Consider the following 27,840-nt stretch of genomic DNA (forward strand, 5'->3'; position numbering starts at 1 on the left):
AAAAATGTGATGAGCATCATGAGAGACTTCCAACTTACAGACACATAGCTGGCATTGATGTAATCAGATCCTGGAATGCCAGCATCAGCTATCAGCTTTACTCTGTTGTTATTATCTATAGCAGAAATAAAGTCTATTTAATTGAGATGTTTACTTGTAAACTACAGTGACATGCATCAGATGTTGCTATGATGCTGAGAATTCAAAATTAATGTTTACATTTGTTTAGCTAATTTTATTAAATCTACATTGGCAAAATGGTACAGTAATTGCAACTCACAAGAACTATTTATCCATCCTGTTTTATTGTATGACTCTCCTTCCTTGCTCTTTACATTTCAGTGCGTTTTTCTCATGATGATTATTTCTAATGCAAATGTCTAAGGCCCCAATCCTGCAATCTGAGGTGTGCAGACAGACCTGTTGTGCTTTGCAGAGCCAATTGACTTTGACGAGGTGGTGCAGTGGTGTTGCGGTCTTCTGTGTGGATCAGACTACAAGACTGGGCCTAATCATTTGTATTTGTTTGTTCTGTTATATTCTACCACCATCAGGCCACATTCTAGATGTCCTTATTGAGCTTTAACTTATTCTTTAGCTAGGCAAACCCCTATTATAGGAAGTCAGCTTAAGTGAGAACTGAGTAGAAAATGAGGAAGAATTTTCTCAGAATTTGTCCCATTATAAGTATACAGAAGCGATGAAAAATAGGAAGGATGTCGTGTGTGAAAAAGATTCCGAATAGGTACATACTGAAATCAATTATCCATTTCCTGACATTTGCTTTTGCAAACCAGTAAAAAGAAAGGATATTATAAAACGAAAGATTTCTGAAGCATTTCTGACAATGTTGTTGGGTAACATGAATATCAGTTTTTAGCAATTGTAAATTAGAGCACAGAATATGTGTTGAACCAGGCAGCAGATAACAGGGACAGCTGTTCTGTAAAGTTAATAGCACAGAATGTAGCTACATTAACAGAGGAATGCCATGCTCCCCATCTCACATCACAGTTAATGCTTAAAATAATAATGGCATTTCTTGTTTTATTAACTGAAAAATGAAGCAGTGTTGAGTAGAGAGACAGAATCCTGTCTCCTGTGATAAAATCTAGCCTTGGCTTATAAGTTATCATACAGTCACTCTGATCTTCAATGGAATCTTGCAGCATATTTGCAAGTAGCCGTAAGAAAGCATCACCAGGCTCCCAGGGAAAACAAATGCATAAACATGTGGATTTTACACTTAACTTACTCTTAACTAAGGGGAAAAGTCCAGGAAGAATGCTACCTGGGTTAAATTACAAAGCTAAGAAACTATTTGGGCTACAGTTTCTTGCACCTGCATGTTAAAGCTTGTGAGAGCAAGCTGAAAGCCATTTACAAATAACCCTTACTCAAACAAGTGAACAAAAACAGACTAGTTGATAGTAAATTGTAATATAACATGTGCATTATTATAGTAACATATCAGAGAGACCAAATGAAAAATTCAGATGCATTCCAAACATACACTGTACTTCTACAGTTAGACAGTAAAAAAGAGAGACCAGTTAGTAAAGACATACATGGTTTTATGTTTGGAAAGCGATTCTTAGACCTGTTCCAAGGCAGATCAGCATCAGTTGAAGCAAGGTCTTGAAGAAACTTGGGAAGTTCCTGTAAGATAATGTATATTTGTTAGAAAGCCTTTACATTTGCTTTGTGCTCAGTATTACAAACAGATCAATAATATAATTTCCCCTCATCTGGTCACTCCAGTAAAAGGAAGGACTTTTCAGTTCTATGATATGTTACACTTCTAAGGGCAGCTGGAGACATTGCAGAAGCATTTCACCTCACCGTCAACCCTAGTTACATCAACAGTGTCAGATGCAGAGCTGCAGAAAACACTGTCAAGTTGAACAATTTAAGCTTACATGAACTTTCACCTTTAAAAGTCTGGATAAAGTCAGACTATCACCTTTTGTGTTTTTTCCTGCCTTTTCATGATGCCATATAATGTGGTAACAATGTCTTATGTGATTCAGCCTTACTTTTGAGTAATGCCTTTTCCTAATGCCTGTAGCTTGGGAGAGCTCTTGCCACAGCATGAGAACCAGTGAGCATTTAATCAAATAGAGACAACTGGCAATTAGTTATTGCTCACTGACCTGTTCCTGAGGGGGTTGGACAGAGTTATTTGGGTTCAGTAGCATAGTTTCATAACTGTTCATGAATTCTATTACTCAGGGGCAGAGATGGGTGAATCATTTGCAGGGAAGAACTTATTTGATGAAATTATATTATATATAAAAGCAGAACCTAAAAGGGTGAAGAGGAAAATATTCCATGAAGTCTGCTATGGGCCATCAAATGGAGACAAAATTTATGTGTGATTATTAATTTACCATGGTGATGGGCAATACAGAAAAACCCTTAGACAGACAGAATTTACCCACTTCCTTCCATTTGAAAATTATCCACAACCAGACTAACTTTCATATTTTTGTTCATTATTTGATGAATGGTTTACATAAGTATATTTCAACCTATGGATTGCTCACAAATGATTAGCTGTACCTATTGTTTTAACTATTTATTATTTATAATTTGCCATTTGTGCTGTGTAATTGATCATGTCCTTCACTTAATATTATTTCTGCTCCCTGGCTGAATTATCCCCAAAGTCAGAAGAGCTTTCAAGATAGCTGTGCAAACAACCTGATGTGAATTCTTGTTAAATGCAAATCTGCATGAGGTTTCATGATAGTTTTCCCTTCTGTGAATATTCTTGTGACCAGAATTTCATGTACAGTTATTTACAAACAGCAAATAATATAAATCAAAAATAATGTCAAAGAGCAATGGTGTTTGTTATTTAAATTATTTTTCACAAATACTCATTTTAAGCATTCACCCAGACCTACTTGGTGTCTTCAGTTATAGAGGACAACATAATTTACTGTACTTCATTTTCCTATTAGATTTTATTAATATTTGTAATAAAATAAAACAATTGCCATAATGAAACAAGCCACCCAACAATAAGCAAACTAGTCGATCTAGTCCAGTATTGTACGTCCAACAATTGTTAACGTCTGATGCTCAGACGAGGGTTCAAAACCATCACAGTGCATCATATGCTGTACAATTATATTCAATGGGAAATGTCATCCTCCTTCCAGCTAATGAGACGTCTATGCCCTGAAACAGCAAGGCTGGATGGCCTTTATAATTTTATCCTTGATAGTACAACTGCAGGTGCTATTCTTCTAGAAAGAAAGGATGGTCTTATGGTTAAGGCACAGGATTCAGCGTTAGGAGACCGGGGTTCTATTCTTAGTGGTGCCATGCTCTTCTCATGAAATCACACAGGAGGAGATTTGCAAAGAGCAATTAGGTGCTCATCTTCCATTGAAAGTCAACGAGAATTGTTTCAGAGTAGCAGCCGTGTTAGTCTGTATTCGCAAAAAGAAAAGAAGTACTTGTGGCACCTTAGAGACTAACAAATTTATTTGAGCATAAGCTTTCGTGAGCTACAGCTCATGACTCACTCCCATTTGTGCCTTTGAAAATCTCTCCCTTAATCTCCATAGGCCCATATGCCTCTATATAACTCAGTGATTTTATTCACCCTCTTTCCACAGAAAAGGTTAGCAATTCACCCTCTAAATTTACAAATTCCCTTACATATAATAGTTGACATTATTAAACTTACCTCAATGTATGTTAAAGGATTAAACAACATGGTTACCAGACACAAAGTTAATACAAAACTAAAGAAAATGCTATCACATATTACAGAACACGCATGTTAAGAAAGAATGGATTTAGCTACGGTTTCATCTCCTAATTAATACGGTCTCTTGTAAATCTTGCCCTGGATTAAACCTGTGGCCATTCCCAAAATTGATTCTTTCTTCACAGTTAATTGTGTTTCTCTCTTTTGTAAATAACATTTTAATTTATAAAACAGTAATGCCCTGATCTTGCAACTGGGAGGACCCCTGCACCCAGGTAGAGCCCAGTTGATTTCTAGGAGTTGAAATCAGGATGCAATAATGGCAGGAAAGTAAAGCTGGAAATGGACAAGTTATAATTTCCTGTATTCATAAAAAGAAAAGGAGTACTTGTGGCACCTTAGAGACTAACCAATTTATTTGAGCATAAGCTTTCATGAGCTACAGCTCACTACATCGGATCCAATGAAGTGAGCTGTAGCTCACGAAAGCTTATGCTCAAATAAATTGGTTAGTCTCTAAGGTGCCACAAGTACTCCTTTTCTTTTTCCAATGTAGTGAGCTGTAGCTCACGAAAGCTTATGCTCAAATAAATTGGTTAGTCTCTAAGGTGCCACAAGTACTCCTTTTCTTTTTGCGAATACAGTCTAACATGGCTGCTACTCTGAAACCTGTATTCATAAAGGGTAACATTCTCCTTTCTTCACACAAAGCTTCTGTCATTGGATTTGTGTGGGAAGGTAAGCAGGGGTGTTAGGAGGAGGCATTCTCCCAAGGTCTATGGCTGTTTGCAGGAGTTTGGGCCATTATTTCCATGTGCAGTGCACATCCCGTAAGCCTGACTTTAACTTGCTAATTTGAGTCTGCAGCAGAGAGCTCTCTGCAGTGCCGAGGCACCCTGTGTTGCTGCTCTACTTGTCTTGACGCCCACTTGCCTTGATCTGCCCCATCACGGCTCTTAACTGGTGCTAATGGCCTTATGCCAGCTCTCTGCACCAGGATGAATTTCACCCCAACTGATTATTTTAACACAGGATAAAGATTATTTGGAGTCTCAAATTCAATGATGATTTATTACAGAAGGAATTTTTCTCTGTAGGTTTATAAACTTTACAGATAGTTCATTTATGCTGTATATATTAGATAACTTTTATGGGAATATGGGGACTTTTGTTGGAAATTATATTTGGAGGTAGTTGATGTGCTTATTCATTAATAGCACTTAGAAAATATATTGTCAAATATTCACCATAACAGTATCAAATACTACATAAGCCTGATTTTGCATAGGTCTCAGGAGATATGCCAAACCTTTAGAAAACTGAGGGTTTAGAAAATGGGTGAAGCTGGCCCACCACCAGTTAGCATGGCTCCTTACAGCCTTCTTGTCTGCACAGTTTGACTGATATGCCCTCCATCAGGAGCACAACCTGCCCCTGAGTGCTGGATGGCCTCGGATAAGCCATCTGGCAGATCTTTGCTACATTTTGGACTTGGGGAAGCTGACGTACATTACAAACCCAGAGGGCACATAACAATTTTGAGTATGTCTACACTGCATTCTAAGCCTGGGCTCTGACTCAGATTTGAGCCGAAGCCTTGCTTCTGGTTCACGCATAAATCTGTCTGATTTGAATTAACAAGCACTCAGGACCTGGGTCCTAGGACCGTACTAGGGAGTGGGTCAGAGCCCAAGTCCTGCTGGGACTTGGGCGCAATCCCTGTCATTTTGCAGTATATTTGAGTCAGGAGATCTGCATGGTGCAGTATGGACACGTTAGCATGGCTGAGAGATCTGCATCCAGCAACTCTAAGCCCAGATTTACAATGCAGCGTGGATGCTCAAGTGTGGGCTTGGAAACACTGATTTCATAAGCCTTGGTCCCACTAACCTGGGTTTACAATGCAGCGCAGACATACCCTTTGGTTAACTAAGAGTTCAGTTAATAATTTGGTTAAATTATTGTCTAAGTATTTGTCTACATGTATTTGTCTAAATTTTAAAAAATGCTCATACTACTACTACTTGATAGAACATTACGATTTATGTTAGATTTTCAGTCATTTCAATGTGTAACCTTTAACCCTATAATTGTTGTGAAACTTTAATGTGTAAAAGGTAACGTTAGAAACTTTCCAGTGATGAACTTTAAAATGTGAAAATGTCATTGCTAGGAAAACTTTTCATCTGCTCAGTCATGCATAATATAATTATAATCGCTCCTGTTCTTGTGAAACAACACTTCTACTCCTGAAAAAAAAGAGCTTCCTCTGCATTACTGCTCAGAAGAATTTTATGGTGCTTTTTTATTATTATTAAATCCAGTCCAATAAGACTTAAGGAGCATAGCCAAAAAGCTGTAGGAAATACCATTAATCTTTTCACACTTTTGTTGTTGTTCCCTGAGAAACTGAAATATTATAATCTAGTAGTATAAAAGTCTATTGTTTGATTCTTCATTTTTATAAATCCAAATAGTAAGCAATTCATGACAAATCTATAAATCCAAAATGGTAAAGTCACTGGAGATTGACAAATTATTTTTGTAACGGCAAATAACTGCATGTGTTAGACATGATGATGATAAAGATTCTGAAATAACAAAAAGAGCAGATAAAGTGTAAAAAATAATTTAAATGTGATAGCCATAAAAGAGAAGTTACTTAAGAAAACAGTGAAAAGTTTAGTTGAGGTTTAAATGTAGTTTTGAAATTGTATATTTATTATATAGCTGTCATGTGTGCTTTGAAAACTAATCATTTTTCAACAGGAGTCAGATGACTTGCAGAGTTACTGGCTCAAATGCTGCTGGCCATAGTCACATGAGCAGTTCCAGTCCCACTGAGGCTCTTCATAAGAGCAAGACAAGTTGGATTTGGCCTATTATTTCTAAAGAAATGAAAGTGTATTGCCCAGTCTTGCTCCCATTGAAGCCAATAACAAAATTCCCGTTGACTTTTATGGGAATATGATCGGGCCTTGAACTTTTCACAAAATAAATGTCAGCTATGTATATTGGGCTTTTATTCTTAGAGCAAATGATGTTGTTTAAAGTGCTTAGGTATATCTGAATGAAACCTGTATACGATCAGTTACAATCCAATACATGTCTTATCCTGATCTAAGCATAAAGATCTGATAAATATTTTTTTCAAAATTGAACAATATCATGATACGTAAAGCAAAAACAAAAAAAAATAGCTGAAAACAAAATATTCTCAAACTACATGAATATTGCTACAATTTTTTAGATTTATCACTTTAATGTCACAATCTAGCTAACTACTGAGGATGGTGTCATGGCAGGAAGAGCTAAAGAAGATCATCTTTTGCTGACACACTAGGTGAATAATTCTGATCAGGTTGCAATGAAGACTGCACAACCTAAATCAGTGTAATATTACTTTCTAAACAATCAACCTAGTAATTGGGTATTGATTATCAAGGCCAGAGTCCTTCATGGCCTTGCATGCTTAAAATGGACATGAAATGTGACACATGAAACGACTGGAGGTCTTGCAATGTTGTGACAACTGCTAGTAACATACCGAAAATTCTTCTTGGAACTTTAGGTTGTTATCTGTGCAAAGTTCTTCAACATGTTGTAAGAAGGATTTCTTGCTTATTGGCCTAGAAGTAATGACAGAGGAGTTAGACACATGTGAAAGTTGGGTTTTGGTTTGTTTGTTTTTCATTTAACCACTGGCTTATCAAAAGAAATTGTTATCCAGTTTAATAATAATTGATATTTACAGAGATAAAATAACATTATATAAATCATCACTAACAGTGTGATTATTTGATTTGTTTAGAGCATTTCAAAATAAGCGCATCTTCTCGCTCAATTACTCCTTCTGATCTAGTAACGTCTTTAACGCTTTAAGGCTTTAACGTCAAAAGTTTAGCAGAGTGGGATTGTTTTTTTAATAAATTTAGCATTCCAATACAGAGGTTTGATATTATGAAGTTTGTAAGGTTATCATTGTATTCTAAAGTACATAATATCTCTTTGTTGCACAGAAAACATTGCAAGGTTTTAGACGTATAAAATATTGCAGTGACCTCATTCTCATAATGACATGGTTTTTAAACCCCAAGGAGTTTAAATATCCCTGTATTACTTCCCAAGCTAAAACACAGACATGCAGGCTTCACCCCAGAGAGAGAGAAAGCATTTCTCCAGTTACCATGCAATTAGTCATGCTTTTATGATTTATACGCAGCTTGGAGTTTTTTCTAATAAACATAGAAGAAGGAACCACACATTCACACTCATCAAACTAGTGAACTGATAGCCATAATAGAAAAATCTTTTATCAACTTACTTGATGGATTTTCTATAACTAAGTAACCTGTAACAGAGATTGTGTTAAATGCAGTAAGTCAGAGAATAGAGTGCATTCTGATAAGGCTTTAGATGCAAAATTTAAATAACTAAAGAATCAGAGCTAAACTGATTTCTTCCATGGATTGGGATAATATTGTATTTTAGATATCTTGGATAACTGTGTTATTGAGCTCTTACTTTATGTATTTATAAGTATAGCTGATACAGTTTCAGCCTATTATTCTCTTCAGATCATTTTACCAATGTTCTGTGGTAAAAATGCTCACTGGCCCAAGAAATCCACACATCAGGTACACTGCTTTACTTACGTTGGTCATCCCATTGTTTTGCATTAAGGATATAGTATAAAATGAAATGTGTTAATGTCATTCTTTTAGGGGCAAATTCAGAGACTCACTGTCAAGCCCAAGTAGCGCAGATGAGCATTTGGGTGATAAAGGAAACCTGCCTCCCAGACCACATAGCAGCTCTGGGGATGCTCAAGAAGGCTACTGAGGACAAAAAGCCCTTTGTAGCTCCAACATGTGCCCATCTTTCAAATCTGTGAGCTTTATGACTATATAGAAGTTAAATGGCTAAAGCCAAGATTTTCAAAAACCGGTGAGTAGGTTCCCAACTCCATATTTAAGCCCCTATATAAGTGGACTAACTTCAATGGGAGTTTCTGAGTGCTCAGCAAATTTGAAAATCAGGCTACATATTTAGGCTCCAAAGGCCGATCCTAGAAGGCTATTTCATATTGAGGCACACTGCAGGATCAGGGCCTACATGTTCTATTTTCTTCTGTATAGGTTCTTATACTGTGCTTATCACCATAGTATCTGAGCACCTTCCATAGGTGCATCAAGCACTATCAATTTAGGGCCCTAATCTCTAGCAAAGAAATTCAAAATGAAAAATTTTGGTCCTTCAAAAATTTACACCTTTAACATTTTTCTCTCTAAAATCGCATAAGCTTCGAAATTAAACCAATTAAAATGTATTTAACATATTTACGTCTGGAATACTTTAAGTAGTGTAAATAATCATATGGCTTTCCTTTAATAATCTTATTAAAAATTTGGTTTTGAGAAGCTATACTTTAACATTTTTTAGAAAATCACTGTCTCCTATCCTTTGTAATAAATATATTTTAGAAAAAAGAGAAATGGAAATATGAATGAGAAACAAAAACAATGTTAAAACAACTGCAGAGCCATATACTATTAAATTATCTGCATAACACTATAGAAATTAATGTCAAGGCTATACTATATGTGCACTGGCAACATATGTTGTGTTGATATGGTCATTTTCTCAAAACAATGTAAACTGGCTAGTGCAACCAAATTAGAGGAAATCCCTATCCAAAATAAGGCTTATAAAGAACTTGATTTCTATCCCATTGGAGTTAAAGGGAATTTTGGAACTGACTTCAGTAAGAGCAGGATTACACCCAAAGTGCCCAACGAGGACAGTTAAGGCAGAGGTACAAATCCTGAATGGGCAGAAAAAGGGAGTGAAGAATGATAAAGCATTGACACCTTCTGCATGAACACAGAACTTCCCTGTGGAGTCTGTTCACAAGTTTTACTAGCACTTATTGTATTCTGGTCTTACTTTATGGCCAAGCCAGCATTTACTTGGCACATAAACCTTGGCAGCTTCACAGAGCTAAAGTTTTCTCACGGAGAGTCTATTCTTAACTAATTACGCCAATGTATCGGGCACAGATATGCTAGCCTTTGAATGTCAGGCACCCCTCCCTCTTTATAATTTTATTGGACAAAATTCTTAGCAGATTCTGCAAAAAATGCTGCTTGCTCTTCCTTTTTATTTGAATCCCCCGTCTTCCCCTTGGAGCAATGGAATAAAAGTCACGTCCCAATTGACATCCCAATAATTTCTGAGATTCTGTTGTCTTCAGTCCCCTGAAATTGCTTGTGATTAGTAACTTACTGCACTGGTAGTTCTGTTGTTTGGGAATTCACATTCAATTTACACATCACATGACCAACCAGAATATGACATTTAGCGCCTTTGTGCTCAAGATATAGTGGACCCTACAGCCAAGAACACTGAGATGGGACCATCACCAACATCCTTGGCATTCTCATTGGCTGTGCAACAAGGCAAGTCAAGCACTGAATAGGCATAGAGACAAAACGTGCTTCCTTCTAGTTCACATATGCGTTGCTTACCAGAAGATTTCTATGTTCAGTGGTGGTCATCTGGCACCTTTCACAAGCACTAAATGTTTTTTAAGTAGTTGGGCCAATTGGGTGCCTCAAGTTTGACACTTACCTCCATAATTAGACACCTACATGAAGGATCTGATTTTCAGAAGTACTAAGCTTTCACAACTCCCTGTGGAGCTAGTGGGGGGATACAGAGAGGCTCAGCACCTGTGAAAATCAGGCCATTTAGTACCTATATGTGCATTCAGATGTGTGATCTGAGGCTTTTGAAACCTTGTTGTATAAGGAACTTTACAATGAGTGAACTGTGCCATAATGAGGGTTCTCATCCAAAATAGCTCAATGGAGTTTTGCATAGCACAATTATGCTTGGTTGTAAACTTTCAGGGGTTTAAAAAGGCAGCTTATTTTTCTCAATATTTCTAAAATGAAACATTGTGATAAGAGGTAATAGTTTTATCTTCTTACAGTATTTTTAATGTACAAACACTAGTCTGCCAACAGCGCAGCTTCACTCACTTTCCAGTCTCCTGTATGAAACATCATGATGCAAATATCATCAGATCATGAAAAGTACAACTCATACTCAGACTGTAAAGTGACAGCTTCCCCTATTTCAACAGGATAATTTAACATTTCCATTTACTCTGCATTTAATGGGGGGAAGTAAAGCATTCTCTAAGCTAAAGAATACTTTGTTGCCTTAAATCTGATTTTCTTTTTAAACAGTGTATTGTTTCACATATGGGAGTTTTTGAAGTCTATCAAAAATCTGAATCCCACTCAGATTACTTCTGATAGACCTAGAAAGAAGCCATTTATTTGTGTTGGCAATGGTAACTGAAGACCATATAGTGACACAGACTCGGCTTTCTCTCTGGGTCAATCAGTTGAAATCTATAGGGAATTAAAACTTTGTCCAAATGGAAAACCACAGAAATGAATATGTAGACTAAAGGCTTAACTCATAAGCACCACTGACACTTGCTTGGAATAACTGAGGAACTAATTTTTAACAAGTTAATTGAGACCTACATAGGGCTTAACCCTTCACGAGTGATCAAGGGCGACGGGGAGAGGATACCAGGCCCATTCCCTTCAACTGCACAGTGGCTAGGCAAAATCCTGGTCCTTGGTACACTAAACTGAGGGAATCCAGCCCTGACAGTTGCACTAAAACCTCTATAGGGGGCACGCAGGGGCAATGATATCACCGTGTCCTCTATCCCGCAACCCCATCCACAGAAGAGCTGGGCTGACATGGGCAAAGGGAGAGTGTGACCTGTATGTTTTAAAGGGTATAACAGATGCTGTTGTTGTATGCATGTCCCCCCATCACTTCACAAAGCATTGTATCTGCAATGCATCCAGGAGCTGCTGCTAATATGAAGCCCCTCCTGTCTTATGCACAAATCCGTGCAGACAGGGACTTAAAACCATAACGTACAATCCAAACTGTCTGGGTTAATGTCAGCCAGGTACTTCGTGGGTGGAGAAATGGCCTTTTGTTGCATATCTGTAGTCCCTTGGTCATTCTGTGTGAGTTGTGTGCCAATGTCAGTTGTGGCAGGGTAGCTGCCACACATAAGCTAGCTATCATATGAGGCATTGTTGGGTAGAATGTTCCTTGAACGTGCAATGTTCATAGAGTACTTTCAGCGGATGCCTCACCAGATCTCATAGCCCTGATGCTCACATTCCTCTTACATATGGTTTGTATGGATGGTGGGTGCAGTTAAAATATTTTGTTTTTACCTTTTTACTGGTAGATAAAGAAGATTTTATTGGTTTAAGTAGGTAATCCCTACATGTATAATGGAGAGTGCTGCCAGAACCAGTAATATCTTATCTACTGGTCAACAAATAAAAGAATTCTTTGTAGGCCAGATTCTCTGTTCCTGTGCAGAAATGGAGGAGTAAGGATGAGACAATGGTGGCTTGAAGCTACCTCTGGATCTTCTCTATTCTTGACTGTGCCTCATGAGTACTCTAATTTACACTCAGTTGTAACAGCCTCTCAGGGCCCTTCTGCAATCAAGGATAGCTACAGCACAATATTCTCAGGCCACGTCCTCTCCTTTCCTCAGAAAATCCCTGGCATACCTCTATGCCAGGAGGTGCAAGGGATGGCAGTCAACTTTATGCCATCCAGGAATATCCCCGTGCAGGCGTATTCCCTAAGGCCCATTTTCACCATGTTTACAGCCCCTTTACATCAGAGACATGTGAAGGGACTGTAATAGAAGAGAGAATCTGTTCCTTTAACTGGGCTGTAGATCATGACAGTGTTGATTATGAAAAAATGCTGCATGGTCTGTGCGATAAATTGGGGATATGTCTGTGTCAAATTGTGAATGCCATTTTGTTTTGTGAATGCCATTTTGCTCCCTGGGCTCCTCCTGAGAAGCTGGTACAGAGAAATCTAGTGCCATCAATTCTAAATGTCGCTCCACTACCAAATCCATCCACAAGAAAAATGAACTCTCTACACAGGAGCTTGGATGAGAGCTGGGGTGGAGTTTCTCAGCCTGGATAAATGACCAAAAGGGTCAGAGATTATATTTAAGTGGGACTTCAAGTACTTCCAAGAGTAAAATGCCTGTGGTTATGAAATATCTTTGCTAAGTCTGCATTCCTTGCTTGCCTGCCATGTTGTCCCTGAAGGGGTTAATCAAGAAGTTCAAAGCACCCACAATAAAGTGGATCACTGAGGGAGTGTGTATAAGCAACTGGGGGCTCTGGAGGGCTGGGACACTCATTTTGGTGTCTAAGGCAGCTGGACTAGAGAGAGTCCGACTGCCCAAGTAGGGTGTCAGACACTGGGTCTGCTCCTGAGAGACCCAGAACTATGAACAATGACCACTCACTAGCCAGACCCATGGGGTTTAAAAGCACATAGGATCTGGAGCTTGATTCCACTCACTGCAGATTGGGATCCACCCAGAGAAGTGGATTGGACCAGGTTGTGAGAGGCTGCAATAATCAGGAATTGATATAATCACATGTATACATATGCTTGGTATGCTTGATGAATCCATTCAATGTTTCTACCTAGACAGATTGGCTGGATTTGATTTAAACAATCCTTGATCTGTTCAGTTCTTCCCTGTCTCCTATCACTTAAGGAGATTAACGTATCGCCACTACTCTCTCATGTTAGTATTTTAGGAATTATTCCCTTCCAGCACATTGCAAGAATCTGGCACATATATATCAGATATTAGTGTGTCTGTGTTAGAGCTAGTCGGGAACTTTTCTGAGGCAACGTTTTTTGTTTTGTTTTTTTGCTGAAAAATGCTTATTCGTCTAAACCTAAACTGTTCGTTGAAAAGGGTTGGTTTTTTGTTGTTGTCTTTTTGTTTGTTTGAAACAACTTTGTTATGAAATTTAACGTAATTAATATTAAAAATGTTTTTGAAAAGGTTGAAAATGAAATGAAATACTTTGATTGGCCCAAACCAAATTTTTTTCAGTTTGTTGGTTCACAATTTTATTTTATTTTTTTGAGATTTTGAGTTTTTGGCCCAATTCTGGGTGGGGAAAAAGTTCTGAAATCTTGGAAATTTTCACAAGATGGGACAACTACTTTCCACCCTGTCCTACTCACTGTATGGACCTGTTCCGCATAATCCTGACTATCCGAGCCAAATAATCTTCTATGCTAAGATCCGCTGCTGGGAATAGGAGAATGTGTGGGTATGTTGGAAGGTTTTTAGGGTTTCAGTTCTCTGATTCCGGGGGCCAACCTATGCCACCTCAGCTCCAAGGCTGCTCTAACTTACATCAAATGATGTACGGTAAGCCAGATGACAACTGGCAGAGCACTGTGTTGTGCAACACCCCGCTTGGGATAGGTGGGTGGTGCAGGAACTGGTTGTGCTGGCTGTACATCAACTAAGATTTCCCCCATGGTGAGGGGATACTTAGCTGGCCAGTTACAGAACACTGTTTTCAGTGCTTCACATTATATAGGACAAGCAGGAAATGATACATATGGACAGATTCCTTCCCCAACCTGGCTCATTTATGCTTTAGATGGCACAAATGAGTGAGAATCTGGCAGTGATTTGCTAAGTATCCCCTCACTATTTGAAAAGCTATGGCTGGGCAATTGACTATGTGCATGTAATAATTCAGCCAACTCGTGACAGTGAGGAAGTGCAGAAATAGGGAACTAGTACCATATTCTGAATGTGCAATTCATTTGCGATGGTCTCAGTGCAATCATCAGCACGTAGCATTAGAACTTAACATGCTAACATGGCACCTTTACATTCCATATCACTCTTATTATATCAGAGCCAGAAAATGAAAGTGCCTCAAAATAAAGTAATTGGTAAGGTAAGGAAAAATGCTGAATTACTGCTCAGTAAAGTCTTTGCTGTGCATACATCACTTAACAAACTGCACATAAATATGAAATATTACAATTTTGTCCTAACCTGCAGGGTTTGACATTGTATAAATCCAAATTGGACATAACTTAGACAGAGCAGTGGTAAAGTGGAATTCTCCCATGTAACATGTGATTTGATCCCCTGGAATTTTTGCTGAGATCTTAATGGGATGCTTTCTGGTAGCATGGACAGAACAACAGGCAGCTGAGGAGAAACAAAAGGATTTCTCCTGAATATGCAAATTCTAATGCTTGAAGAAAAGTGTAAGGCCCAGTTTTGAACTCACAGTGGTATATGAACTCTAATTGTGCTGTCTACTTTTTGTATGTCTGCTGAGGTGAGTCTGACATAATTTCTGTTAAAAACTGCTCTAGTTTATTTTAGAATAGTTGCAGAATTATAGTGTCTTAACATTAATCACTGAGACCAAAGATGATATGTTGACAAATTCAATCATTTGTCATTAGCATTACCATATAATAGGGTATAATATAGTATAGTATAGGTTGCTAATACTAATTTCATTTTCATTACCAAGAACACATTTTGGAAAATTATTTACTTTGGACAAAGATCAACAAAGTATAGTAGCACACAAGTCACACAACATTATGGAAACCACACCATGTCTCTTCAACAGTGCAATAACTTACTGGATGACAAATATCTCCTTGCGTCTAAAGAAAAATGAGGAGTATCTGGAAGTAAAATCCATTAATAATTTAGTACACAAACAAAAACGATATTGTTCTTATTTTGCTAGCAATTTTCAAATGTATACCTTGTAGGAAATGTCTCAAATTAATGACTTTTTTTGATCCATCAAGGACATTTATCTGGTTTACAGCTACAAAGGTGCAAAGGGTTGTGGCAGTCTGTTGAAAGTGAACATCTCCACTACTGCTAACGGGTTTTAGACTATATTATCTAAACAAAATGTTGCACAATGCCCACACCAGCTTCATTGCATTCATTAGCACCAGAGGATTCCCAGTATGTTTGACCATGTGCTGCAAGTGGCACACAGTTGAACAGCTTTATAATGCAATAATACTTTTTTGCACCATACACGTAGCCATAAAACATTCAAAACAAACAGGTCAAGAGCTATAGGCTTTTATCTTCAAGCTACCCGTAGTCTGCAACAGTAGGATGATTAACTCCTAGGGCAAGGTAATCTTAGGCTTCCAATCTTTAAGGAGATTGCCTGCCACAGTGCTTCCCATTCTATGTGCTGTGTGACACAGTAGGGAAAATACAGCCATGTCAATAACATTTATCCAACATTTGCTAATTCAGTCATACCACACTGTTTAGAATGTTCATGATATCTATCTGTGGAATAATGTGGCAATTTTTGACTACCAAAAGGAACACAGTACAGCTTCTCCTCCAAACAATACATGGGGCAAGAGTCTCTGTCACTCTGTGAAAACCCAGGAAATCTGGCCAGGTGAGTGACGTAGGGCTACTATATGTTTCTCCAGGGTCTGGGTGTATGGATGTGGCCAGAGTGTTTTCAAGTTCCAGAGAAACTCAGCTGCAAAATTGGTCCCCTTGTGCAAAAACATTTTCTAAATGTCAATTAAACAATGACTATGTTACTGATTGAGCTGAAAAAGACACAGTTTAAGGGTCTGGATCTTTTGGGATGTTTATAAGTTTGCAATCCACAGAAAATAGTGAGCCATCAAAATACTGAACAATTTCCCATGTTTAAAAAATGCATCTCCTTTTGCCATCAGAATTAAAGGATGATTTGCACTTAGATCTTTATATTTTTATAACTTATGTCTTTATCTTATTGTAAAAAATGTGAAGATTAAGTAATATTCTACTAGTCAGAAGTGTCTGGAGGATGGAGGGCACCCTTTGAAAGAGGATCTTAGTGACCTGTGTAAATAAGAACATCACAAACACTTCCAAACAAGCAAAGGTCAGAAAGGGGTCACGGCTACAGATCCTTTGGACTACTGCTTTGCCTAAGGGGTATGCTTACCGAGTAAATCTCTCATCCTTCAGTTCCAGGTCTGCCACTGTGATCAACTGATCCAGCTTGAATTTAGTGTCAATAATTTCTGCATCCCGTGGGGAGTAGGTGCCTCCCTCTTTTTGCTTTTGTCGGATTCTAAACCAAAGATCGTAACAACGTTGAGAGTGAATGAGAAAGAATATTCAAATGATTTATTAATTACACATGAATTAGCAGGATAGAAGGATAGACTCAGCCTTTCATAGAACTGGGTGTAAAGAAACTCTAGAAAAACAATGATACTTCCAGTTTGCATTCTGTGATGAGCATAGCAAAACCAGTAGCAATTTTACCCATCTCTTTGAACATTTTTGTCAGCAAGCATTTTAGCCACATTTTACCGGCAAAATTTTGACAATGGAGAAAGTTTTCCTCAGAAATTATTACTACTTGGACCTGATTTTCCTCTCATTTTCACTAGTGTAAATCAGAAGTAATTCAACTGAATCCAATGGAGTTATACTAGTGTAAAACTTGTGTGAAAAGAGAATCAAGTCCTTATACATCTTAACTCCTGTGTAAACTCTTGACCTCCATTTCTTATTTTCCTTCAATGCCCTGGTGAACTAGTAGTGGCAGAATAGTACCTGTGGCTACTGAGCGAATGAATGTCATTCATGCAGCCGTTTGACTACTTCTTCAACTAGGCATCTATGGGTCACGGGATTGAGGGTTACCTCACCTAGGGTCAAATTTCTGATTTCTCAAATACAGGTGTAATTCCAGATTAGACCCACTGACTTCAGTGGAGCTACTCTGGAATTTCACCAGCGTGACTGAGAACAGACTTTAACTTGCTGACTTCAAATCAAGCTACTCATCCTCTGTAATGGATAAAAGAAGTTTCTATATGCTAAAAAATGGTATTAAAATGCAACATAATTTAAGATACCAGGCTGGTTATATATGGTTCTAAGTATAGGATTTATTTCTTCTATATGTAAAGACATATTTGCATACAGATGAAAAAGAATGTGTAGTATTGTATATACAAAGAAGTCTTACCTTGCAAAAGCATAGATTGCCACCACAAGAAGAATTATGGAAAGTATACACAAAGTAACTGCAAGTATTATTTCTACAGCTCTTTCTGACAGTCCCTCACCTGCAACAGAAAGTGGGCAATACTGGGACTGAACATTTGAAGAACAAATATCTGAAGACTGGATCGTTCTTTGACTACTTCTGCAAACAAAAGGGAATTGAATCCAGCACATTTCTCGGTGGGGGGGGAGGGGAGCGTGGGAGGGGGGAGTGGGATGAGGGAGCCCTGTGCTCCCTTTTTCCTGGCAGTGAGTAGGAGCTCTTCTGCCAAAGCTCAGCAGTGTCTGGGCATCACAGGATTTTTGAAGTGGGACAAGAGTGGGTTGAGCAGAGGACCAGCTGCAACCTCACCAGCTGCTGAAACCATGCTTTTCCTCATGTAAATCCAAGGGGCATTAACTCCCGCTGGGTCCTCCTCTGCAGCTGCTACCATGCACCTTGTGACAACACAACAGATCACTGCACAAGGCCATGCCTAAAGGGTAGACCAGTAAAGTAGCATGGATGAGTCTGTTCTGTCTTCCCCGTGGAAACACTCCGCTTTCATTGGCATAGGCCTTCCCTTACCTGTGGAGCCCCAGGATCCACGAGACTGGGAAGCAGCGCTCCTTGTCTACTCTACAAACCTTCTCAACCTATCGATTACCTAGAAACTTGGTGAGACCAATCTCACTTAGCTTCGTGATCCCTCTGCCTTCATCCCATGGGCCTCTCAAAGAAAATGAAGTTCCAGGTATTTCATTCTGAAGACTTAGTAAAATAGGAGGCATTTATGGCAATGAAGCCATATCCATTTACACCCAGAGAGGATGTGGCTTGTTGAATATTTGAAACTAACCCAGCAACACTTTATATGAAACTTCCCAGATATTAGTGGTCTGAGATACACAATATTAAGACATTCACGGAATGTTAAATAGACACCATTGTTTATTAAAACTTCTTGAGGATTAACATCTACTGTACATAAAACAGCATACCAGTAACTGCATCATGTGCAAAGTTCAGCTGATATTTTACAAGACCATAGCAATTTTAATAAATCTAAATGAACAAATCTAAATGAGCATTGGGGTCCTCATCACTTTAAATAGTGTGGACCAGAAAAATGTATTAGGAAAACTGTGTTTGTGTCTCATTTCCACACCCATTTGTAATTCCACAGCCACCTCTCCTCCTATTTGCAATCACGTAAGAAACTACCAACAGTTGCTTACATGGAAAATTAATATGAGGAAAGTATTTAATGTAATTTTAGCTTCCTTTCAATGCAATTTAGTAGTTGAAAACAAAGAACTAGCACCATGGAACCAGCCAGCTCCTGCAGATTATGACCCACAGGTTGGCAACTTCTTCTGTAATGCAGATCAAAAGTTATTATTTAGTATATCTGGTTGTATTTAACTGATGGTCACTGCACAGGGAATATTATCTTCTTGAGATAAACATGCAATTCTCCTTCATAGCACCAGTTATGATGGAGATTGGGTGAAACCTCATTGATGCTGGTGGGTTTGACAGATGCCCTTCATTCAGGATAAATGTAAGCAACAGTTTAGCTTCTTCTTGGAGCAAGATGAAACAACAGGAGTCTCTGGCCAAAACACAGGCCCAAGTATGGTCAGTCAGAAGCTGAGCTATGTGGGCTGATGGGGTTAGCTAGGAATTGAATGTACAGATAGCTAGCACTGTTTGGTGGAGGGCTGTGTGTATAAGCCGAAACAATCAGAAGTACTGAGGAACAGTAAGAGAACAAGCAGAGAGAAGCAGCCAGAAAGCCAGGAAAACAGCAAGAGAAGCACTTGCAGCATGACTCTGTGGGTATGTCTGTACAGCAACTAGACAATCAACTTGGGCTCACAGTCCATGGGCTGTATGGCTGTTTCACTGCTGTGTAAATGTCTGGGCTTGGGCTGAAGCCTAAGCTCTAGGACCCTGGAGGGTGGGAGCCCAGAAGTTTACACAGCAATGAAAAGGCCCAGCAGGCCAAACCCTGTGAGCTTGAGTCAGCTGGTAGACATCCCTCAGAGAAAACCAAGAGAGGGCTTTTTGAACAGTGTGCTGGCTGGAAAGAGGCTTGGAACTGTGAGCAAAGAAACTGCCTCCTGTTGTTCAATTCCTAACGTATTCATAGAAACAGGATTTCGTACATTCTTTGTAAATTAACAGGATTGCATCACAGAAATACCCGAATCCATCCTCTAATTCTCCTTCTAATGGAAACAATCTGCAAAACCCTGAAAAGCGGTGAATCTCTTGGGTCAAAAGGGTATCAGGTCCCACACCAAAGTTTTGGAACAGTAATATCAAATCTGTTTTGCATCTGGCATTTGCTTATTTATATCACCAAAAAAAATACTGTAAAGCAGTAATACTAAACCTTTGGTTCTCCAGCCACAGGTGCAGTTCTTCACACGTGCTCTTTGGGTTTGTCTGCACTAGACTTTACCTTAAACTAATTGATTGTTAATTAACTTGAGATAATTAATACCTTTGTAAAGGCTCGTGTAGACACTATCAGCATTGGCTGAACCCTCAGGTAAACTACAAACATGAGTAGCCTGGAACAAATGATTGGGGAATGTCCAGAGTAGAGCTGTGTGAATAAAACAGATTTTTTTGGCTCGCTGGCCAGACTGAAAAATAAAAAAAGGACGAAAAATATTTCAGATCAATGGAATTTGTTCAAAATTTTCAGTGAACCAAAAACTCATGAAAAAATTGTTCTGTTGAAACTGAAAGAAATGTTTTGTTTCATTTTCAAATTTTTTAAAATGCTTTCCAATTTTTTAAATAAAATTGAAGAACATTTTGAAAGGAAAATTTTTTTGAATTGAAAAATTCTAAATGATTTAATTCAGAAATGTTGAAATGAAACATTTCAATTAAAAAAAACCTGACAAACAATTTCCAGCTTTGACACAAATTCACAAAATGTTAACTGTCGACCCAGAGCTGCATTTTTCATTAAAAAAATGTTTTGGCCAAAAAATGCCACACAGCTCTAGTCCAAACTAGCTTTCACAAAGATCTTGATTATCTTGAGTTAGTTGCCAATCAATTAATTCAAAGTAAAAAACAAAAACATCTGGTCAAGAAAGCGCAGACAGAGGTGCTGGTGAGTACTAAGTAAATGAATTAGAGTTGCCAGAATCCTGTCTCGCTCTTTCACAACCCTCCAACAGAGGAGAAACTTTCTTTCTCCTAGCAACCAGGAAGAGGTTTGGAGCAGGGGAGAGGATGTGGAGGTGGGGAGGTAGTGGGAGAGGGACAAAATAGAGAGATAGAGACAAATGACATTGTGTTGCAAAATGATTTTGATCTGCTGTCACATCAATACATAATGATACTGATCCACAAAGGGGCAATAGGATAATGCAAATGTCACATTGTGATAGTTTCATCTCTCTGTGGCCTTGACATCACTAGGAAAAAGTGTTTTTGCTTTTTGTTTTGTTTTTACCAAGCATAAGCTAACACATGGTAACAAACATGTTAAAAATCTGGTGTGGACAAGGCAGTTTGTAATTTTCACATATGTTAGCAGGTGGAGGTAAACCCTAGGATCCCCCCAATTGTTTACTGCCACCTGCTAACAGGTGAAAATTACCAACTGCCTTTACCACAATGGTCACCATGTGTTAGCTAAAACATAGTAAAAACCCCACCTTTCTTCCTAGTGTGGAAGGACAGCTCCCAGACTGCTGCGCTGGGCATCACAACATGGGGAGTAGATGGCCAGCCCTCTGTGGAGAAAGAGGTGGTTAGGGACTATTTAGAAAAGCTGGACGTGCACAAGTCCATGGGGCCGGACGAGTTGCATCCGAGAGTGCTAAAGGAATTGGCGGATGTGATTGCAGAGCCATTGGCCATTATCTTTGAAAACTCGTGGCGAACGGGGGAAGTCCCAGATGACTGGAAAAAGGCTAATGTAGTGCCAATCTTTAAAAAAGGGAAGGAGGAGGATCCTGGGAACTACAGGCCAGTCAGCCTCACCTCAGTCCCCGGAAAAATCATGGAGCAGGTCCTCAAGGAATCAATCCTGAAGCACTTACACGAGAGGAAAGTGATCAGGAACAGTCAGCATGGATTCACCAAGGGTAGGTCATGCCTGACTAATCTATTAGCCTTCTATGATGAGATTATTGATTCTGTGGATGAAGGGAAAGCAGTGGATGTATTGTTTCTTGACTTTAGCAAAGCTTTTGACACGGTCTCCCACAGTATTCTTGTCAGCAAGTTAAAGAAGTATGGGCTGGATGAATGCACTATAAGGTGGGTAGAAAGTTGGCTAGATTGTCGGGCTCAACAGGTAGTGATCAATGGCTCCATGTCTAGTTGGCAGCCGGTGTCAAGTGGCATGCCCCAGGGGTCGGTCCTGGGGCCGGTTTTGTTCAATATCTTCATAAATGATCTGGAGGATGGTGTGGATTGCACTCTCAGCAAATTTGCAGATGATACTAAACTGGGAGGAGTGGTAGATACGCTGGAGGGCAGGGATAGGATACAGAGGGACCTAGACAAATTGGAGGATTGGGCCAAAAGAAACCTGATGCGGTTCAACAAGGATAAGTGCAGGGTCCTGCACTTAGGACAGAAGAACCCAATGCACAGCTACAGACTAGGGACCGAATGGCTAGGCAGCAGTTCTGCAGAAAAGGACCTAGGGGTTACAGTGGACGAGAAGCTGGATATGAGTCAGCAGTGTGCCCTTGTTGCCAAGAAGGCCAATGGCATTTTGGGATGTATAAGTAGGGGCATAGCGAGCAGACTGAGGGACGTGATCGTTCCCCTCTATTCGACATTGGTGAGGCCTCATCTGGAGTACTGTGTCCAGTTTTGGGCCCCACACTACAAGAAGGATGTGGATAAATTGGAGAGAGTCCAGCGAAAGGCAACAAAAATGATTAGGGGACTGGAACACATGACTTATGAGGAGAGGCTGAGGGAACTGGGATTGTTTAGTCTACAGAAGAGAAGAATGAGGGGGGATTTGATAGCTGCTTTCAACTACCTGAGAGGTGGTTCCAGAGAGGATGGTTCTAGACTATTCTCAGTGGTAGAAGAGGACAGGACAAGGAGTAATGGTCTCAGGTTGCAGTGGGGGAGGTTTAGGTTGGATATTAGGAAAAACTTTTTCACTAGGAGGGTGGTGAAACACTGGAATGAGTTACCTAGGGAGGTGGTAGAATCTCCTTCCTTGGAAGTTTTTAAGGTCAGGCTTGACAAAGCCTTGGCTGGGATGATTTGATTGGGGATTGGTCCTGCTTTGAGCAGGGGGTTGGACTAGATGACCTCCTGAGGTCCCTTCCAACCCTGATATTCTATGATTCTATGCATCCTTTGTGGCATAGCCATGACTAAATGACTCCCAAGCTCTTCCAGATTAGAATAGTGGTATTCACAAAATGGTTGAGAGGAGAATATACACTAAAATCTATTGTGCAGTTTTGCGTAAGTGAGGCACTCCTGCCCAAAACTAATTATTATGCTTGCTTTATCTGGCCAGGCAAGAGCCAGCTGTGATGCCATCATTCCGGTGGAACCCTGGCACAAGGTAGTATTGGCACTGAAAAAGAGATCAGGAAACCCTAGGACTTGGAGAATTTACAGTGCTGTTTTTTCTGATTTCATGTCATAGTAAAGGCAACCCTGTCTTGTCCAATTGTGGCACATGCCAGAGGAGCAAGTGGTGCAATTTTCAATAGTGCAAGTACAGTAGGGACTATAATTAACTACAGTATTTGCCTGTAAAGCATTTCATTCTGTGCTTGCCTGGATGGTTTCTTTAAGCCATTCAGGGGGTTTCTGGTGCACAGGTACCTTGAAGGGGAAGGAAGGGGTTGTAATCACAACTCCTTTCATACTGCCCTGTCATGCTGGCCCTTCAGGCTATTTGCTTCAATGACTTTGAGTGTCAGAGATTTCTAAGGTTTCAGAGTAACAGCCGTGTTAGTCTGTATTCGCAAAAAGAAAAGGAGGACTTGTGGCACCTTAGAGACTAACCAATTTATTTGAGCATGAGCTTTCGTGAGCTACAGCTCACTTCATCGGATGCATACTGTGGAAATCACAGAAGACATTATATACACAGACACCATGAAACAATACCTCCTCCCACCCCACTCTCCTGTTGGTAATAGCTTATCTAAAGTGATCATCAAGTTGGGCCATTTCCAGCACAAATCCAGGTTTTCTCACCCTCCGCCCTCTCACAAACAAACTCACTCTCTTGCTGGTAATAGCCCATCCAAAGTGATCACTGTCTTCACAATGTGCATGATAATCAAGGTGGGCCATTTCCTGCAGAAATCCAGGTTCTCTCACCCCCTCACCCCCCTCCAAAAACCACACACACAAACTCACTCTCCTGCTGGTAATAGCCTATCCAAAGTGACCACTCTCCTTACAACCTGCATGAAAATCAAAGTGGGCCATTTCCAGCACAAATCCAGGTTTTCTCACTCCCCCACCCCCATACTCACACAAACTCACTCTCCTGCTGGTAATAGCTCATCCGAAGTGACCACTCCCCCTACAATGTGCATGATAATCAAGGTGGGCCATTTCCAGCACAAATCCAGGTTTTCTCAACCTCCCCCCCCCCACACACACAAACTCACTCTCCTGCTGGCAATAGCTCATCCAAACTGACCACTCTCCCCACACTGTGCATGACAATCAAGGTGGGCCACTTCCAGCATAAATCCAAGTTTAACCAGAATGTCTGGGGGAGGGGGAGGAAAAAACAAGGGGAAATAGCCACTCCCAGTCTCTATTTAAGCCTAAATTAATAGTATCCAATTTGCAAATGAATTCCAATTCAGCAGTTTCTCGCTGGAGTCTGGATTTGAAGTTTTTTTGTTGTAAGATAGCGACCTTCATGTCTCTGATTGCGTGACCAGAGAGATTGAAGTGTTCTCCGACTGGTTTATGAATGTTATAATTCTTGACATCTGATTTGTGTCCATTTATTCTTTTACGTAGAGACTGTCCAGTTTGACCAATGTACATGGCAGAGGGGCATTGCTGGCACATGATGGCATATATCACATTTGAAAGCAGCATTGTAATTTCTTTTTTTCCTGAGCATTCAGGGTCAGGGAAATAGACCATTCAGGTTGGGCACTAGCATTTGGGTACTTCCAATATGTGACACTTCATTTTCTAAGACAGATCAGGTGGGCTGGGGAGCTCAGAGGGCACAAGATGAGTGCACAGAGGAGGAAATATGTCCAGCAGCAGCCCTCTGCTATTATCTAGGGACTTCTACAGCTTGCTCGGGTTCCCTTTTCCAAGGGATGGTAGTTTCCTAAGTATTGGTTTACTATTTTGTTAAAGAAACCTATCAATTTCAAGGGATCTGCCCAAAGAAGTTTGAATCTCACTCCCTCAGGATCAGTGCAGCTGCTGCAGCAGGTCTGTGCAGTTTGGGGTCCAACAACAATTTTGCCATTGGCCAGTGACATCCAGAATTGTCTAGGTTCTATGTTAGAACACCACTGGTTTAAGCAGAGCCTTGCCAATCTGTTTATGATTGATAAAAGTTGTTTATTTTTGTTTGAACCTGAAGGGTCAAGGGACCATGTCCACAGGATGGCTGCCAATAGAAGGAATGGATCACAGCTGAGACTCATCAAGAAGATCATGCAACTACTGTGGCATGGCTTTGCAGGGCATCCTCTGGGATGAATGGATTTCCGGACTGTGCACTCTTGAGGTTAAGCTAGGCCCACCAAAAGTTGTGGTTATTATCTTAAAAGTGAATGATCTTGTAAAAAGGAGAGTGAGCAATTTCATAACTTATCAGATGCTTTTGAAATATTAAAATGTCTTTAATAAATTACATTCTCCTTACCTAAAGTTTTGACAGGGTCAGAATAGTCTGAATCTGTAAACTGGCCTTTAACATTTGTTGCTCTGAACTTAAATCTGTAAAATAATTAAATAAATTCAGGAATCAAATATTTACATACAAGTATTAAAATAATTCATTCAGTGAAGAACTAGTAATTATTCTTCATTTTGGGGCAAAACAACGTGCAATCAGTATACTCCATATAATTTAAGAATCCTAATGTCAGCATGTTAAAAGTATACTGCAGATGCGTGAAATGGATAGTACTTATCTTGCACTTAGACTTGCTGAATTCAGGAAGAACAATCTTATGTTACTAAAACAAAAAAACTACCTGTCAGTTGTCTCACTTTTACAGTCCAGTAAAAAAAAATTAAGTATATGAAAATTTAAAACCACTTCATACAGAAAGTCCCAGTGTGCTTATGGCTTCTTGTGAAATCACTTTAGACCTCGCCTTTTCTTAAATAGGCCTTAACAATATATCACCTTTGCATTTTGTCTGATTGTCACTCATATAAATGCATATTTTTGTTTAAACATTTTTATTACTCGAACATTGACATACAACTTGAATTGTATACTTACAAGTACTGCTTTCTTGGTTTTAGGGGGCCGTTGCAGATTTTATCTTCACTCCCAGGTATCATGCATGTAGTATCAGCACCTATAACATACATATCTTCTTTGCCACTCAGTACTTCCTTTCCTTCTGTACAGGGTGGGTTTGGAAAGCCTTCATTTGTAAAATATGGCCTTGGTTTTTTGAAGTAGGCATCATACCACTTAGTAACATTTCCATCATGCTGAACTATTGTCAGAAGAAATTAATTATAAATCATTTCAATCCTAAACAGATTGCAGCTAAAGAAGGTAAACCAATGGTTGTATTTTCAGAAGCGCTTAGCACCCAATACCTCCCATTTAAATACATCAATAAGTGACCATTTTTCAGAAGTATGAATGGTATACACTAGTCCCATGGGACTACTCATATGAGCAAATGTTCATCAGCAAAAGCTCATCAGTTCACAATCTGACCCGTACTACACAAAATAAATTTACATGACTCCTTCCTGCTGTAAAAGAGAAATGTTATCTCGGCTGCATTCTTCTAACAGCAAAAAAATGGCTACAGAAGGAAAAACTGCTAAATGGAACCTTCAGATATTTTAATTTCAGAGATACAGCATGTGTTATTTTTTAAAGGAAGTCATGAACAAAGAAACGGATAAACCCTGAAAAAGATCATGAGAAATAGTGTATGAGTGACTTCAACAACCAAGAGCGACTATTTGTCAGCTGAAAAGGGTGAATGCCTTGGATAGGTTCCCTGAATCCAGTCTACAGCACACAGACAATGCTTCAGCTTTGGAGCAAGGAATGGTAGCACAGAGGTACCACATGAATGACTTCTGGGAGTATTACAATTGCTGCAGTAACTGGTCAAATGTCTCCCAATATTAATTCTGCATCACCCAATAAAGGCAATAAGGGAACAGAGTAATAGGTCAAATGCAAGAAACTAAAAGGTACGAACAATTAGCAAAATAATATAATAGCTTTCTCTACCTCCTGCTTCTGCAACAAGAACTTGTATTTTCTTGATAGGTCCATGATCATCATTATAGTAGCATACTGGCATTCTGATAGTAATTGTTGTAGCAGTAACAAGTAGCGTCCCACTAGTATCAAAAACTGGTGTTGGTTTCTTATTAGGTCTTGGTGGCTCTGTTTTTAAACAAAGACAAGCCAAAATGTTTTGCTTTCTAATTTATTAATTAAAATCACTTAGTTCAATCATGTAATTGTGTTATAAGATATAATCCTCTTATTTGGGACATTTTGGTGGACAGGCTAATGTCCTAATTAAGACGCCTATCCTGCAACGGGATACTTGAGAGGGTGAGAGTCTGCCCTCACAGATTTCCCCTTTTGCAGGATCAGAGTACAAGTGACAGGTTTGACTAAGAAAGAACACTGTTTAAAAAAAAAATCTTAGCCTTAGGTTTTCTATCTGTGAAATGGGGACAATGATTTTATTTGCTTCTCATGGATGTGGTAAGGTATAAGTACAGATGGTTCTATAGTCTATTTCTAAATGTCATGGTGAGACATAACTAAATAATATTTGTAAAATGGTAAATTCGGATAACCTTTTTGACACTGAGTAGTACCTTATTTCATAAGTAGTCCCACTGTTTTATTGGTATTAATTATGGTGTATGGTACAATTCAACTATCAGCAAGGTCCTATATAA

General features: G+C 39.3%; 1 protein-coding gene across 3 annotated transcripts in view; it reads right to left on the reverse strand.

The window, feature by feature from the left end:
• Positions 1 to 27,840, reverse strand: part of PTPRQ (protein tyrosine phosphatase receptor type Q) — a 212,322-nt gene that overhangs the window by 17,165 nt on the left and 167,317 nt on the right. For all 3 annotated transcript variants that reach the window (XM_043547169.1, XM_043547172.1, XM_043547163.1), the window contains 10 exons: positions 27,152 to 27,310; positions 26,168 to 26,390; positions 25,580 to 25,653; positions 17,683 to 17,782; positions 16,645 to 16,773; positions 15,299 to 15,343; positions 8,049 to 8,075; positions 7,272 to 7,353; positions 1,569 to 1,659; positions 39 to 115 (listed from right to left, as the gene is read on the reverse strand). In XM_043547169.1, coding sequence (XP_043403104.1) covers positions 39 to 115; positions 1,569 to 1,659; positions 7,272 to 7,353; positions 8,049 to 8,075; positions 15,299 to 15,343; positions 16,645 to 16,773; positions 17,683 to 17,782; positions 25,580 to 25,653; positions 26,168 to 26,390; positions 27,152 to 27,310 — 1,007 coding nt within the window. The remainder of the gene's footprint in view (positions 1 to 38; positions 116 to 1,568; positions 1,660 to 7,271; positions 7,354 to 8,048; positions 8,076 to 15,298; positions 15,344 to 16,644; positions 16,774 to 17,682; positions 17,783 to 25,579; positions 25,654 to 26,167; positions 26,391 to 27,151; positions 27,311 to 27,840) is intronic.

This window comes from Chelonia mydas, chromosome 1 (genome assembly GCF_015237465.2).
Source record: "Chelonia mydas isolate rCheMyd1 chromosome 1, rCheMyd1.pri.v2, whole genome shotgun sequence".
NCBI classification, from domain to species: Eukaryota; Metazoa; Chordata; order Testudines; family Cheloniidae; genus Chelonia; species Chelonia mydas.